The sequence below is a fragment of the Onychostoma macrolepis genome, chromosome 21, assembly GCF_012432095.1.
Source record: "Onychostoma macrolepis isolate SWU-2019 chromosome 21, ASM1243209v1, whole genome shotgun sequence".
NCBI lineage: Eukaryota > Metazoa > Chordata > Actinopteri > Cypriniformes > Cyprinidae > Onychostoma > Onychostoma macrolepis.
The window spans coordinates 1,778,729-1,795,529 of record NC_081175.1 but is presented as its reverse complement, the minus strand read 5'-3'; the positions used below and the strand labels follow the sequence as shown (position 1 = coordinate 1,795,529).

The following is a 16,801-nucleotide window of genomic DNA, read 5'->3' as shown; positions in this document are numbered from 1 at the left end:
TGTGTAATAATCTAGTCATGTGATTTTGTGTTGTAGTGTTTAATGTTAATAATACAGACCTGAGACTCAATGCACAGTGTTTGTTTACGGTTTTACGCAGAACCTGAGGAATGAGGAGCAGGTGGCAATTATTCAAGCCAGTACCGTGCTGTCGCTTGCTGAGAAGGTACGTGGCTGCCTCGAGTTATATACTGTATAGCTTTCAGTCACCTGACCGACTCGAAGACTTGGAGGGCAAAACATCCATAGAACTGTAGCACAAGCCTGTCAATTTTCCGCAAATATTTAGATCACCTCTTAAAAGAATAAAACAAAGGGACATGTGAACAAAATGCAAGTTTTGGCCATTTGCAATCCATATTAAGCACCCGCGGCAATATTTCAATCATTAAACAGTATGACAAAACGTTGTAAAAACACTTAAAGTGCCTTAATATATTTAGAATTTTGTGATTTTTTTTTTTTTTTGAATGAAAGATCAAATGATAAACAATGCATATTTATTTTCACAGCCACCTTTGCTCATATTTACCAAGGGTGCCAATATTAGTGGAGGGCACTGTATATACTGTATTAGATATGCATTCTAAAGAAGCCCAAAAAGTGTTTTGAATAATGAATGGCATGTCTGAATTATTACTAGTGTTGTAGTACTCAAGACTGGTCTTGTTCTAAAGACATGTTAGTATATTTTATTTTATCTTATTTTGTTGTGTTCTTGTGTACAGACAGGTGACAAATGTATCAAATATGATGCAACATGCGTTTTAGGAAAGTTTATTTGTTCGTTGCATTAGGCATATATGTTTTGCCCCCCACATTAAAAGCTGTAGCTGTCATAATATATTATAATATAGCTGTCATTATATCATCTTAGTAAGACAAATTATTGGGAGATAAACAGTGAAAACTGATATTAATATTCATTTTATGTAAATATTATGTTATACTTTTATTTAAAAAAATGTAATTGGTTTACATAATTTTTGAAGGTCTCAGCCTTGTCTCATTATCGATTGCATTTGTACTCTGGCTTGTATCTGTCTGAATTTTATTTCAAGACCACAACTGTGTTGATATCACTAAATTGCCAATGCATTGCAACGGAATAATGAATATTTACTATTGTCTTTTACAGAAGAATTGAATTTATTTTGCATCGTTGAATCGCAGTTCCCCTTCAGGAACTCGAGCTGCGTCGGAAAACGCTAGGGGAACGCCTTCAGCGATACCATGCTCTGAATCATATGTGTAATCAGTCAATGATGGGTGAGACGTCACGGGCGGGTGACGTCATGACCAGGAAGCATAAAAGCACGTGAGGTGCAACCGGCGTTAGATTTCTGTCATTCAGCAAAGCTCTGTGTGTGTGTGTCAGTCACGATCTATGTTCTGTGAGTCTTACGCCCGTTTCACACCGCAAGCGTGAGCTTCGCGGCAGCATCACGTCAGCGTAACTACAGCGTCACTGCAGCTGCAGACTCACCAGAGTATTCACACTGGAAGCGTTTGTTCAGCGTCACAGCAGCGGCTCCAAAGCGACATATTTCTTTACAAAGACAACTATAAATTTGTTTTTAGAAGTTGGTCAGTTATAAACTTGAAAGTTTTGAAGTCTTGGGGATTAGCGTGTAAATGGTCAACAACAAAAACATCTCCTATCATGTTGTTTCAGTCATACTCAAATATAGAAAGTGCTGTTTATACTGTTTTTTTTAATTATTATTATTATTATTATTATTATTATTTAATATATACTTTTACCCATAATCTCCATTTCTTATAGAAGCTGTCAATAATGAATGAAAAATGAATTTATTATGTAGGCCTACTGTATATACTCCATTGTAACTTAAGATCCTGAGCAAGATGAATTGTTCGTTGTGAGTTTGATAAAATTATTTAAATTTTCTTATGGTGATTAAAAATGAAAAACAAGTTAAAATGGGTAAATCTTCTATACATATTTTTGATTGTTCATTTTCTTTCCTGACTTACTCCAATTTGTCTTAAAACACACTAGACATGCTTATTCTGTGCATTTTTAGCACGTTTTGTGTGAAATATTTATTTTGTCCATCAAAAGTGTGCTGTCACTTTAATTGAGCGTGAGCGGCGCAGCAAAAATAGACTCGGCGCCGAAACCATCGCTGCAGCGCTGCTCACGCGACGCTCCTGCTTGACGCTGACGCGCTGCTCCTGCTGCCGGTGTGAATGCACTCATTTGTTAACATGGGCGCTGAAAAAAATACGCGCTGCTCACGCGCCGCTCACGCTTGCGGTGTGAAACCGGCGTTATTTACTGTTGTTTGTCAAGTTACAAATCCAGCAACATATAAAGCTCCAGTATGTCTATAGTCGAGGCAAAGACAAACATAAGGGTGAAAGCAGTTCACGTTACAGATTGTGTGTTCCTCCCTGCCCACGCTACATCACGAGCGGGGATACACACAGTTTGTGCGTGGTCTGCTTGGGAGTGAAGCACGCAGAGTTTGCTCGCGAGGGGACCGACTGCCTGCATTGTGAGCGGCTTCCACTGCGTATGCTTCGCTCCCCGAAGGCTCTCCCCTATCTTCTTCCTTTCCCATCAGATCCAGCGCCCGCTCTCTGGGAATCGGAAGCCCGCCCCGCGGTTTCTTTCCCTTGGAGAGAGGGATCGATGCTCCGCCTGTCTTCCTCCGAGGAGGTGGGCGTGGAGGACATGGATGAGCTTTCGTAAAGCAGTTTGCACAAGCATATTGTGAACAAATATCATTATGAGCAGCATGTCTGGGGAGCGGAGCTCACGCAGTCAGCTCTCGGGGAAAAAAAAGAGAAAGGAAGAGGGGCTGATTGTGCTTTTCCCCGCTGCAATACGTTCTGCTACTGCTGGGCACGCTCCGAGGAGTGTGTCCGTGCCTGTGAACTCGCAGTTCCAGTCCCGCTGCTGCTGAGGCACGGCGGAGATTAAGATTGCAGGGATCGCACATGGATCTGGCGGACGGGTTGGAGACGGGCTCGCCCTATCTCCACCTGTATTCCCCAGATGAAGCGCTGCAGCTATCTTTCTCCGAGGAGATTGATGTTGTTTTTTATGTTGGCTTGTGTGTTGCCTAGGCAACGCATGCCGGTCATTCACAGTTCATTATATTGAACTTGTCTGGTTGTTTGGCTGCATTTAATTTTGAGGAATTAAATTATATATTTCATCTGACTATGAGAAGTTAGATATATATTTTATATATATGGTATACAGGAGCCTCATGGGATAATTTCTTGAGTGAGAGCCCTATGTTTACCTCTCTTCCTCCGAGGAGGTTGAGGTGGTCAGCAGGGGCTGCTGGGCGGGAGCAGCCCCAATCGTGTTCCAGCTCCTCATTCAGGTAACGTCACTTCTCGTACTCCCCAGAATTTTGGAGTCAGAGTGGTGCTCCCGGGCAGAAGGCGGATCTGCGGACCGTCATTCTTGCTGTATAGTCTTCGGCTAGAATGTCCTGATGCCTATGGCCCAGGGCTTTTGAGGGCCGGCCCCCTCTGGGGAAGAGCAGTGTACACCGCATCACACGGTGCCAGTCTCTCCTCAGTCCCCTCAGGAGATCAGTCTGCCAACCCTGCCAGTGTTCCAGGGTGCGGCGGTCTCCAGCGAGCGCTTCTCGCAGTCTCTTCCACCCAGAAAGGAAACGTAGCGGATCTGAGAGGCTCTCCACCCCTTCGGGGGTCTCTAGAGCAGCTAGATCGGCCATCTCCTGCTGGTACTCCCTTAGTAGGTCACCTGGCCTTCGGAAGTTTATCTCATTGGGTCCTGCCTGAGCAGACTCTGGTTCTATCAGTCTAATCTTCCTAGGAGATGACGTGGGTCTGAGGACCGTTGTTTTCAATAGGAGGCTTCAGAGGCAATCCTGATGCCCATGGCCCAGGACTTATGAGGGCCGGCCCCCTCTGGTGAAGAGCAGGGTACACCGAATTACACGGTGCCCGTCTCTCCTCAGTGTCTTTAGGAGATCGGTCTGCCAACCGGCGTTTCCAGCGAGCGCTTCTCTCAGTCTCTTCCTCCTGGAAACTGCTGGGAGCTCCTTGTCACTGCGTAATGCTGGCGATTGACGCATTCCTCACCGGTTGGGGAGCGGTCATGAGTGGCCACCCTGCCCGCGGTCTGTGGAGCGGTCTCCATCTCACGTGGCACATCAACTGCCTGGAGATGCTGGCTGTGTTTCGAGCACTGAAACACTTCCTCCCGGACCTAAGAGATCACCATGTGTTGGTGTGCACTGATAACACAATGGTGGTCTCTTACATGAACCACCAGGGAGGTCTGCGTTCACGCCCCCTTTACAGGCTGGCACACCAGATCCTTGTGTGGTCCCAGGGAGAGAGTGCACCAGAACGGGGTCCGTTTGCTGCTAGTAGCCCCGTTCTGGCCGGGCCGAGTATGGTTCTCGGACCTGATTTCTCTCCTCGACAGCTCTCCATGGGAGGATCCTGTCAGGAGGGATCTCCTCTCACAGGCGGAGGGCATGATCCTTCACCCCTGCCCAGAGCTGTGGAAGCTGTGGGTGTGGCCCCTGAGGGGGCACAGCTCATAGCTTCCGGGCTCTCACCCGAGGTTGTTGAGACCATCCTCCAATCCAGAGCCCCCTTAACGAGGAAATTGTACACCCTGAAGTGGAGAGACTCTTCATTTCATGGTGCGGAGACCGCCAGCTCGACCCAGTTAACTGCCCAGTTGGTACAGTGCTGGAGTTTCTGCAGGCCCAATACTCCGCAGGGTTGACCCACTCCACCCTAAAGGTTTACGTGGCGGCCATTGCGGCCTACCACGCCCCTTCTAGCGGGCAGACACCCCCTAGTTACACGTTTCCTCCATCATGCGCTGAGGCCTCCAGTCAGAGAAGCTTATGCTAAGTGGTGGATCAGGATGCTATTCCATAGCCTCGAGTCCTCTGATCTCCCCTCACCATTAGGGGTCAGGGCTCACTCAACTAGAAGTGTGGCGGCCTCCAAGGTGTGCCTATGCAGGACATCTGCAACACTGCGGGATGGTCTACGCCCCTCACGTTCGTCAGGTTCTATGACCTAGAATTGTGAGCCACTCCACAATTTTTTTGCGGAGATTTGCGAGAATTTTTTTCAGATTTGCAAGAACTTCTGTTCTCTTGCCATAGCTGTGCTCTTCCACACTAGGCAGGGATTTGCAAGTCAGGCGGTGTGGACATCTCGTTCCCCTAGCTTTTTCAGACGCAGCTCAAGTTCCTGAAGGGGAACGTCCCAGGTTACGTATGTAACCATGGTTCCCCGAGGGAACGAGATGCTGCGTCGCAGGGCCATACTTCCGGCATCCCTACTAGAGCTTGCTTCATTCCTAGAAGCTAACGCCGGTTGCACCTCACATGCTTTTATGCTTCCTGGTCGTTACGTCACCCACCCGTGACGTCTCGCCCATCATTTGGACTAATTACACATATGATTCCGAGCATGGTATCGCTGAAAGCGTTCCCCTAGCGTTTCCGGCGCAGCGTCTCGTTCCCTCGGGGGAACCATGGTTACATACGTAACCTGGAACGTTTTCTTGTCAAACACTGTAAAGCTTATTTGAAACAATCTGTGTTCAAATGCAATCAGTAAATTATTTCTTTTCTTTTTTTTTTTTTTCAGTAACTATTTTCTTTTGCTTCAGATGCACTCAGTAACTTATTTCTTTTGAAACTGTTGCGCCGGGTCAGAAATTAAGAGGGGATTATGTAAAAAATGTCACCAAAATTAATACAATTGCCCACAAAGATCAAGATATTGGTACAAAAAAGTACATGATATCTTGTTTTTATGTTAGGCTTGTAAGGTTTGATATAATTAAGCAATATCATCAGAGCAAGAGTTATGTTTTCACGAAAATAAGCTTGATTGGAAACATGATATTGATTTATCTCACGCTCAATAAACAAGAAGTTAATATTAAGTGACTTACATTTTAGACAGTTTAAACACAGTTTAAGCACAAGTTTTTGCTGTTTCGCCAATGACAATAGTTCTAAACGAATCCTTAGCAGATCGTTTTCAAGCAACACACATCAGTGTTTCATTATTGAATGAATCAACCGCTTGCTTCAAGTTTTAGTTTCATATTGAGAGTGTCATTTTATTTTCCACTTCATGTTTTTACGTTTAAAACATTAGTGTCATGCAATTATCTGTGCAGCTGTAGGTATAAATTACTTTTTGTTTTTATTATTTATCAAGACATTTCTCGGTCAGTAAATATGGATCTTTCAGATGAATTTGACGAGTGCTTTCTGGTCTTGTTTTTGACTTGGTCTCAGTTTATGTGGTTTCTTGACTATAACACTAGTCATTACATTAGAAACATGGTTGTCACTCACAGTACTAATATATACTCTATTTACTTCACACACATTTCTCACTCTGTTAGTGACGGACCGTAATGATTATTTGCGATGTTGACAGATGTTTGTCAGTAATCAGCATGTGTGTTGTGTTGTGATTTAGTGGATCCAGCAGATTGAAGGCACAGAAGCAGCTCTGCATCAGAAGATGATGGACCTGGAGCTCGAGATGGTACAAACTACAAGCCCTATCTTTACACATTATTTGTACACTACCCGTCAAAATTCTGGACACATTTAGGACAAATTTTGTACTTATTTAATTACAACAAAGCCTTAAAGAAAGTACTTATAAGTCCAGCTCTCCATACTATGCATTTGCCAGATGTTTTTCCTGCTTTTCCTAGAAATCTTTTGTAACAATGTACACTACCGTTCAAATCCATTCAGCACGGATTGATAAAAAGTGATAGAAAAGAACGGCAGTCTAAGTAAACAATTAAACACAAAAAAATACTGATTTGAATTCCTAGCAGGCAGCTTTGAGACAAGACGAACAAACAAGTTCAAACAAAACAGCTTTTCACCTCATAAATTTAAGACAGGGCCACAAAATATATAGATCTGAGAAGAAATCATATATCTTACCTGTTTATTATCTTAATTATCCATTACAGTGTACAGACCAATCATTCTGGCAACAAGACAAACACTTTAACAATATCGATGTAGGCCTATTATTAATACTAAAGTCCTCTAGTTTTTATTTTTAATACAGTCAATAACAGAGTGAAATGAGAGAGAGAGAGCATTTGCATTTGATTATTTCACAGTATAATAAGGTAATGTAGCCTGTGTTGGATGTGTTAGAAGCTTAAATTATTACACAGATGTCATTTGTGCGATGCAATGCAAGATAGATGCATTAATTAAAGAAGGCCAGCATGAGTCTGAGGGGAAAGCGTTTACTGATGTCTTGATGTCATCTGCATCATGACTGGTGGCTTGCAGGAGATGTTCTGCAAACAGAAGGGTTATCTGGAGGAGGAGCTGGACTACAGGAAGCAGGCGCTGGACCAGGCCTATATGGTAAAAAACCTCTTTTAGAAAATGCTATGTTTTGTCTGAAAATTCTGTTATTTTGCATTATTTCATAGTTTTTTTAGCCAAAGTAGTATCTTCTGATGATGTAGTGGTTTTATTGCTTTTGTTTGACCTTTTACAGTTTTTTTCAACTGCTTACACACATTTTCAAAACGTTGCCTCTTTTTTCGAAACTTTACACACAAATCTAAGAATTGCACACACAAAAAGTCTCTTGCAAAATAAAGCACTGCATTCAAAATATCTCAAACACATCTCAAAAGCAAACATTTGCAAACATCTTTACCATAATATTAATTCATTTTAGATTTGTGTGTGTTACATAGAGAATTGTGTGTTGTGTTTTGCAAAAAGTGTTTTATGAAATCGAAGTCAAAGGCTGAGAATTAGCGTGTGGTTTTGCAGATTTGGTGTGTGCTTCTGCTGTTTGGATGTCAGCTTTCAGAAATTGTGTGACAAGTAAAGATTGTGTGTAAGCAATTGAAAAAAAAAAAAACTGTAATTTGGGAGTCCACTGGATTTTCATTACAGAGGCTAGATTACTTTGTCTTTTTGAACTTCACATAATTCAGTTAATTTTTCTAGATTTTCTTGAATTTGTTGCTTACAAAAGTATTTTGGCAATAAATTTTCTCTTAACCAAAAACGTGTGCGTGTGTGCATGTGTTTTGAGACACATAAGGACACAAATTTGTATAATGACATGAGTATTACAAGGAGAAGGTGATTTATGAGGACATTTCCCCATATCCCCATATTTCAAAACGCTTATAAATCAGAATGAGTTTTTTTGAGAAAGTAAAAATGCAGAAGTTTCCTGTAAGGGGTAGGTTTAGGTGTAGGGCGATAGAAAATACGGTTTGTACAGTATAAAAACCAATACTTCTATAGAATGTCCCCACGATTCACAAAAACAAATGTGTGTGTACAACAGCAAATCCAGGAGCTGGAGGCGACCCTGTACAACGCACTGCAGCAGGATAAAGTCATCAAATACGGAGAACCTCTGGACGAGCTGCAGAAGGATGAGTTACGCTCGGCCGTGGAGAGACTGCGCAGACAGATGCTGCGTAAAAGCCGAGAATACGACTGTCAGGTGCTGCAGGAGAGGATGGAGCTGCTCCATCAGGCCCATCAGGTACCCTTCACATCTCCACAAATGCTCAGCATTTTTAACACATTTTTATGCAAGTAGAATGTGTTTCATGTAACCAAACATGAGATAAAGTAATAAAAGAGAAGAGACTTTGTCATTTATATTTCATATTCCTAAGGAGACAGGCCAGAGAAGGCATCCTCATGATGGAAGAATTAAAAAAATCATATTATTATTATTTTAATGTGAAGATGGGCAATGTTGGGGAAAGTTACTTTCAAAAGTAGTGCATTGCAATATTGCGTTACTCTCTAAAAGGGTAACTAATTACGTTACTTTTTATAGAATGCATTATGCATTGTTAATTTTGCGCTTATTTGTTTTTAATATAAAAAATTCAATTTCTCTCAACATGGGAAAAAATGGGAAAACAAAGTTTTCAAAACAAATTCATATATTTTCTTGTAAATAAAACTGTTATGTTTTACTATACTATTTACAGTCCTTGGAAAAAGTAATCTGCTTATGTAACTCGCGTTACTTGTAATGTGTTACCCCCAACACTGAAGACGGGTGACAAATGGCATGGCTGAAATATATCAAATATGATACAACATGCTTTTGAGGAACATTTATTTGTTCATCTCTCAATCATCATTGTATGTCATTGCACTATATATTTTGGCCCCCACATTAAAAGTTGTAGATCTTACAACTAAGCGAAAACTGATATTTATATACATCTTATGTAAATGTTGTTATATTTTTTTATATATAAAAAATATATATATAATTGATTTACATTGCAAGCTATCAATATTTCATCTTACTTTTGGCTGTGTACATTAAAATATCTGCACCAAATTGTGCATTGTTATAGTTAACTAAAACTAAAAACATAAAAACCTTACTTGGAATAAAAAATAAATGTTAACTAATAATAATATCCATTTCCATTGATGTATGGTTTGTTAGGATCGGACAGAATCTGAGGGTGCAAAAAAATCTAAATATTGAGAAAATCTCCTTTAAAGTTGTCCAAATGAAGTTCTTAGCAATGCATATTACTAATCAAAAATGAAGTTTTGATACATTTACGGTAAGACATTTACAAAATATCTTCATGGAACATGATCTTTACTTAATATCCTAATGATTTTTGACATAAAAGAAAAATCGATAATTTTGACCCATACAGTGTATTTTTGGCTATTGCTACAAATATACCCCAGAGACTTATGACTGCTTTTGTGCTCCAGGGTCACATATGTGAGTAAAATGCACCAGTGATCTGGAAACTAATACGAAGCACTGTAAAATATACGAAATATAGTTGATGTGTGTAATAAAAACCTCTATACAAAACTATTTATGTTTGTTGGTTCTGTGTGATGTACAGTACGTCGACTGGTGATCTGATGATGATGCAGTAGCTTTTATCTACAGAAGAGGGCAGCAGATTGTTGGGACATACTATTGTAAAACCAATTCAATCAATTTTAATGTCAAATTTCTATGCTATTTATGTTAATCTTCTGAGGATTTAACTTGTGGTCTTAGACTGTAGTTATAAATGAGGTTTTATATTAATAAGCACTGTAATTGTACTGTACCGTGATCAATGATTTCAGCTTTCTCAATCCTGTTTGCAGCAATTCCATAATAAACAATCTGTGACGTGTGTTTCTCTCAATGCAGAGGATCAGAGACCTGGAGGACAAGACTGACATTCAGAGGAGACAGATTAAAGATCTAGAGGAGAAGGTAAGACCGGTTATATCTCAGTTGCTGTCGGCCAAATGATTTACACTGTACTGAAAATGTTTCCTTAATGTCTCCCATTTTTTGTTGTGATATGGATGTTGAGCATTTTCCTATGTCCTGGCTGTAACCATAATTAATAAATTTCTCTAATATTTCTTTCTTTCTTTTCTTTCTTTCTTTCTTTCTTTCATTCAGTTTTTATTTCTCTTTTTATTCTTCTCTCTTGCCTTCATTCTTTGGCCTTGATGTCTGTGACATCTCCTGCGGAGGTGAGTGAAGGATCTTTTCTGCTTCCTTCTATTCTTTCTGTTCTCGTGTTGAAAAGTGTTTTGTGGAAAATGTCATAATCTTTTCCTAAAGGTACGGTTTAGAATGTGCTCCCCCTCAGTTCATCCAAGATCAGATTTAGAGAAATGTGTCACTGCATCAGTGTCTCAGCAATGGATGCTCTGCAGTGAATGGGTGCCGTCAGAATGAGAGTCCAAACAGCTGATAAAAACATCACAATAATCCACACCACTCCAGTCCATCTTGAGAAGCCAAGAGCTGAAACAAATCCATCAAGACGTTTTATATACTGTATCTGTTTAGAGCTGTTTTGGCTTGTAAACGGTGATTGGTTCTCTCCTGATTCAGACCAGACATCTTTTCACTGGAGGAAGAGCTATTATGGATTTCATATTTTGGCCAAAACAATGGTTTAAAGTTAAAAACGTCTTAATGATGGATTTGTTTCAGCTTTTGGCTTGTCAAGATGGACTGGAGTGGTGTGGATTATTGTGATGTTTTTATCAGCTGTTTGGACTCTTATTCTGACGGCACCCATTCACTGCAGAGCATCCATTGCTGAGACAGTGCTCCAAATGTTCCCATGAAAATACAAACTGGTCTGAGTGTGAGTACATTTGCAGCGAATTCTCATTTTTGTGTGAACTATTCCTTTAAAAATGCACATCTGATCTCAGGCTTTGTCTCTTTTGTCATCCACACAGGATTTGAAGCAACCTGGAGCTGTCGCATGCAACTGCAGTCGTCCGGTTGTAATGACTCAAGGTGTATTAGTGGCTGTTTTGTTTTGCTTGTGTGGAAGTGGGAAATTCAGAGTTAATGATTATGGACTTCATTGGATTCAACCTCTGTGGAGGACCAGGACAGAACTTACAGATCAATACAAGTGTGACAAAACATAATCATCAACCCAACTAGAGGATTGTAAATTATCTCTGCCATGCAGGGACCTGTCATGACCACATCTTTAATGCATCTTCTGCGACTGCTACCAACCAGAACCCACAGACCTCTTTCTTTCTCACTCTGTCTGTCTGTCTGTCTCTCCTCCCACACACACATTGGGAAATTGGAAGCGAAATGGACGTCTTTGCAGACACACATCCTCTCACAGGAGCTTTGGGTGCTGACTCAGGGCCTGTTAGTGAGGTGACTGTTGCATCTCTGTTATCAGGACCCCTTAGGAGAGGCGTCTTCCTCACTGCCTGAACACAGAAAGGACAAAGAGACAGATTGAGAGAGAAAGCGAGACCATCCACTACAAACCATCCACACTAGCAGTTTTTGTTTACCCCTAGAAAGTTAAGCAGACTACTGCAACCTGAAAACTAAATAACTTTTTATTATTCCTCGTATTGGGCCTCATTCCTCCATCACAAGCAAAATTTCAATGTAAATAAATGCAAAAGGTTTACGCAGCAAAACTATTTGCAGAATGTGACAGTTTATGCAACTAAAACCATTTTTTTACCTAACGCATTCTACAGTTTACAAAAGTCGCGATGAAATGAAAGAAGCGACAGATATTTTTTTTCTGTATTGTGACGTACGTGTAACAGATTATAGAAAATAAAAAATTTACTTGGTTTTATACATCCATTGTTGATTGGATTTTGACATGAGGGCATAGCACTCGAAAAAATGAGATTACAATAGATTTGTAAAAAATGAACGGGGTTTAAACTGACTATATGATTGGAGAATTTATGTATACATTACCAAAGAGAGGTTTGATGATTGACCGGAACATCCTACTACGTTTTAATTAAAAATTGCAATGTAAAAAACCCACAAAAAACTAACAAAAATAGAAAAAATAGAACATGCATATGGAAGCTTGTTTCCACCAATAAATAAAAAATAAAAAGGTTATTGCATCTTTTTATCTCAAAATTCTGACTTTTTTTCTCACAATTGCGTGATATAAACATGCAATTCTGACTTTTTTTCTCCAAATTTTTTCGGTATAGTGAGAAAGAAGTCATAATTGCAAGATATAAACTCAGAATTAAGAGAAAAGAAGTCGTGATTGTAAGTTTATATCTTCTGACTTTATAACATGGAATTGTGAGTTATACGAATTATAATATTATACAAGTTAGAATTGATAAACTCAAAATTGTAAGAAACTACTTTTTTCCCACAGGACTTCGTAACTCGCAATTGCGAGTTTATATCACAATTCTGAGAAACTGAGTCATAATTGCAAGATATAAACTTGCAATTGTGAGAAAAGTCAGAATTGCAAGTGTATCTTGCAGTACTGACTTTTTTGTTGCAATTCTATTTTTTACGCAATTCTAACTTTATTTCTCACAATTGCATGTTTATATTACGCAATTCTGAGAAAGTCAGAATTGTGAGATTAAAAAGTGACAATTACTTTTATTTTTACATTTTTTTTAATCGGTATAAACTGACTTCCATATATGCGTGAATGAATCACGATAAGATAAATAATGTGCATTTGGAAAATAAATGGAGTGAATTTTTATTACTCAAACTGTTCTTATGTAAATTATTGTACCACATGACAGTTTAAAATTTAGTTTTGCATAAACTGTCGCACCATGCGCATTTATGCAAGTAAAACTATTCACATGCAACAGTTTATGAAAGTTAAACTGTTCTTGTGTAAATTGTTGTACCACGTATCATATGCAACAGATCATTTTTATTCATAAATGTTGCACCATGTGAGAGTTTATGCGTGTGAAACCATTCACATCATGCAAGAGTTTCACAAGTAAAACGATTCTTCTTGAAACTGTCACTTAAAGGCCCTACATAAGAACGGTTTTACAGATAATTTCCACAATTCTGCTTGTGGTTCACGAATGAGGCCCGTTGTCCAATAATATTCCCTGTCTATGATGATCAGCAGTACCTCTTTCTGACTGCAGTGTAATATATATGTTTGTTGATATGTACATGTGTCTCTATTTCTTCTGATGTGAATACACTTCTCCTCCTGCAGCTTGAGCAGTAGAGTCACTTTGCAGTTTAGAATTTATTCATGACTATAAATTGCGGCGTGTATTGTGGTGACGGCTGCAGACGAAATGTTTCCGCCTTCCTTGACTGTCCCTGTATTTACTCATCTCTTCCCTGAGCCTCGTTCTTTTCTACTCTTTCAAATCAACAGCTGTAGCATACCAGCAGGACTTTCACTAACTGGTTTGTACTGAATGATCTTTCTAACTCCCTTTAATTGGCTGTCTCTCTGGCTTGTAAATATGTTTTTGGGGCATTCTGTATACCAGGTTTGGCTTCATTTCATTAAAGTCTAAATACCTCCTCAGAAATATGATAATCTTTCTTTTTTTCCACCTTTGGACGTTCTGAGAACCAGTGCTAGGAAATTTACTTTTAAAAGTAATGCATTACAATAATGCGTTACTCCATAAGAAAGTAACTAATTGCATTACTTTTTATGAAAAGCATTACGTTACTTTTGCGTTACTTTTCGCAACTCAGTCCCAGTTTCTCTCAACACAGGACAGGAAAGCTGTCAGTCAGTCAATGGGAAAACAAAGTAACTGGCTTTACTTGTAATGCATTACCCCCAACACTGCTGAAAACATGCTTCTTTCTACACGTTTGATTGGAGTCACAATAGAATTATCTGTTTGTTAAACCAAATGTATTTTATTTCCGAAACATTATAATGTAGTGCCTCAATATATAGAATTTGTCCGTCTATATTAAATAATAATTATGTATTATATTTTGTAAAATGTTTATATTAAAGATATAGCGCATGCTTAAAATTAGGTGAGTAAAAGATGTGACATTTACCTGTGGTTACCACGATCTACATAGTACTATGAAAAATTGTGAATGTTAATAAGCAAATACAATACTAGAATCAAAGGCTGTTGAGTCCCAACTCGGTTGCACAGTCAGACATTTCTATCTATAAAAATTTGGGTTTTACACTTATTCTTACACTGTTGTTAATATAAGTGAATTGGATGACTAACAATTTTCTCTGTAAAAAGTGATAAGACTAAAGTTATGCTTCTCAGCTCTGCAACACTGGCTCAATAACTATTGATGACTCTCTAATGGAGGATTTTTAAAGGAAAATGAAGAATCAAAGAGTAATTTTTATTCTTTTTAGATGTTTGGGCCCCATCTGCAAAAACACAGTTAAGAATTTTAATTCCAATCGCGATTCATGAGGACCAAATTTTTAAATCTTACTTTAAAATGTATTTGGGGTGCATTTAGTATGTATGTATTTTTATTTTCTGCTGGTTTGTGTATTTATATTAGTTTTTATTGTAAAGGATGTTACTTTGTACAGTGCTTTGAGAAGCTTCCTTTGAAGGCACTATATGAAATAAAGTTTTATATAGCGTCTTGTTTTCAGTGGAGAGCTGACGACTTCTGGCAACAAGAGCAACAATGACCACTGACGTGTTCAGCGACCTGAGAAAGTCTGTAAACACATACATGGATATAATAAAATCATACATATGAAAAAAAAAACAAAAAAAACTGTTGGCTTATGCTATGTACAATTAAAATCCAAAGACAACAAATATGCTTTAAAAGTGGATATTCAGAAGTTGGAGCTGCTCTAACATGAAAAAGTAAACTGTTCCAAAGCTTGGGTGCAATTTATTCCTGTTATTTATTTATTTTTGTTTCAGAGGCAGATAAATCTGCATGTCATTGGTATTATAAGAAAAATAAACACCATGTTTCTGAAGAATAGATCCCTTGCGGAGCATATAAAGGGAAAATAAAAGTGGGCCAAGAATAAACCCTTGGGGGACCCCACGGTAAGAGGAGCTGAACTTGATAAAACCTGACCAAGATTGACTGTAAAATATCTAATTGACAAACATGACTTAAACCACTGAAGAGCCACTCTTTGAATTCTCAAGTCATGTGCACACGATTCTGTGATCTACTGTATCAAATGCCACTTTGAGTTCTAACAACACAAGGACCGCAGAGTCTCTAGAATCAACGGTTATTAAACTTGTTGTCTTCCAAACAGTTCATAAAATCATCAGTCCACAAAACATTCCCCTGGAAGTTTGAGGGTTATCAAGGTATGTTTTGGCAAAATTCAGTCGAGCATTAAAGTTCTTCTGGGTTAGGGCTTCACCTCGCCACTATTGCATGGATGTCATTTTTGTGTTTCAGTGTCTTTCAAACAGCGGAGTCATGAACAGTGACCTTGACTGATGCGAGAGAGGTGTGCAGTTCCTACAGTGCCATCATTGGGTCTTTGTGACTTCCTGGATGAGTCATCGCTATGCTCTTGGAGGAATTTTGGAAGGTCAACCACTTCTGGGTTGTGCCAGTTTTTTTTTTCTTTTCCATTTGGGGATAATGGATCTCACTGTGGTTCTTTGGAGTCCAAGTGCCATGAAATAGCTTTGTAACCCTTCCCAGACTGATGTATTTCATTCATCATCTGCATAATTTCTAGACTTTCTTTGACCTTTGACACCTTAATATTAAGTGTTGATTTTATTGAAACAGTAATCAGGCCTGGGTGCATCTAGTCCAGCTGAACCCCATTACAGATGCAGTTTCATATATATTTAGTAACTATGGGGGCAAATACTTTTTTTATTTTTTATTTTTTTTTAACACAGGCCCAGTGAAGTACACAAGTGAGGCATTTGTAATTTTACAATGTGCCCATCTACACCACTGGATGGCACTATAAACCGAATGTTACTATCATTATCACCACTTCAGGAATCATATAATACTATTTCATAATGACCACATTTTAGGATGTAATTCTCATTTTAATTCTAAAATGACATTTTAATTTCCAATATGACCTTAAACATCTTAGACCTGCTGTTTCTTGTGGTCTTTACAGCTATATTGCAGTTATTACATTATAATCAATTAGACAACCAAAAATCCACACAATTTGTAAGGATTTCAGTATTCATAAGATGCTACCCATTACCTTTAATTAAAAAGTGAAGAATACCCAGAAAACTTACATGTACAGCATTACTGGCAGGCAAGGCTATTAGCCATAAACATTGGTTTATACACAAGTCATATTTTTGGCAGCATTAGGTAACTTGCTGCAATGAAAATGCACTATGAGTATTTGCAAATTAATTGTACAGAAATTTGAGCTTCACATTGATTAAAGTTAGTTGAGGATGGTTAACCGGTTTAGTTTGGCCTGGTAAAATACAGAGTGCACTACAACCACACAAAGTATTTGCCATAACCTCTCTGT

The 16,801-nt window shown here is 38.9% G+C and overlaps 1 protein-coding gene across 3 annotated transcripts in view; it reads left to right on the top strand.

The window, feature by feature from the left end:
- Positions 1–14,973, top strand: part of jakmip2 (janus kinase and microtubule interacting protein 2) — a 36,264-nt gene extending 21,291 nt beyond the window's left edge. For 2 of the 3 annotated variants that reach the window (XM_058758928.1, XM_058758927.1), the window contains exons 16-21: positions 101–166; positions 6,481–6,549; positions 7,329–7,406; positions 8,356–8,559; positions 10,216–10,281; positions 11,274–14,973. In XM_058758928.1, the coding sequence (XP_058614911.1) occupies positions 101–166; positions 6,481–6,549; positions 7,329–7,406; positions 8,356–8,559; positions 10,216–10,281; positions 11,274–11,471 (681 nt within the window). In that variant the 3' untranslated portion in view covers positions 11,472–14,973. Of the gene's footprint in view, positions 1–100; positions 167–6,480; positions 6,550–7,328; positions 7,407–8,355; positions 8,560–10,215; positions 10,282–10,476; positions 10,551–11,273 lie in introns of all 3 variants that reach the window. The other variant, XM_058758929.1, reaches the window with a different exon arrangement.
- The last annotated feature ends 1,828 nt before the right edge of the window (positions 14,974–16,801 follow it).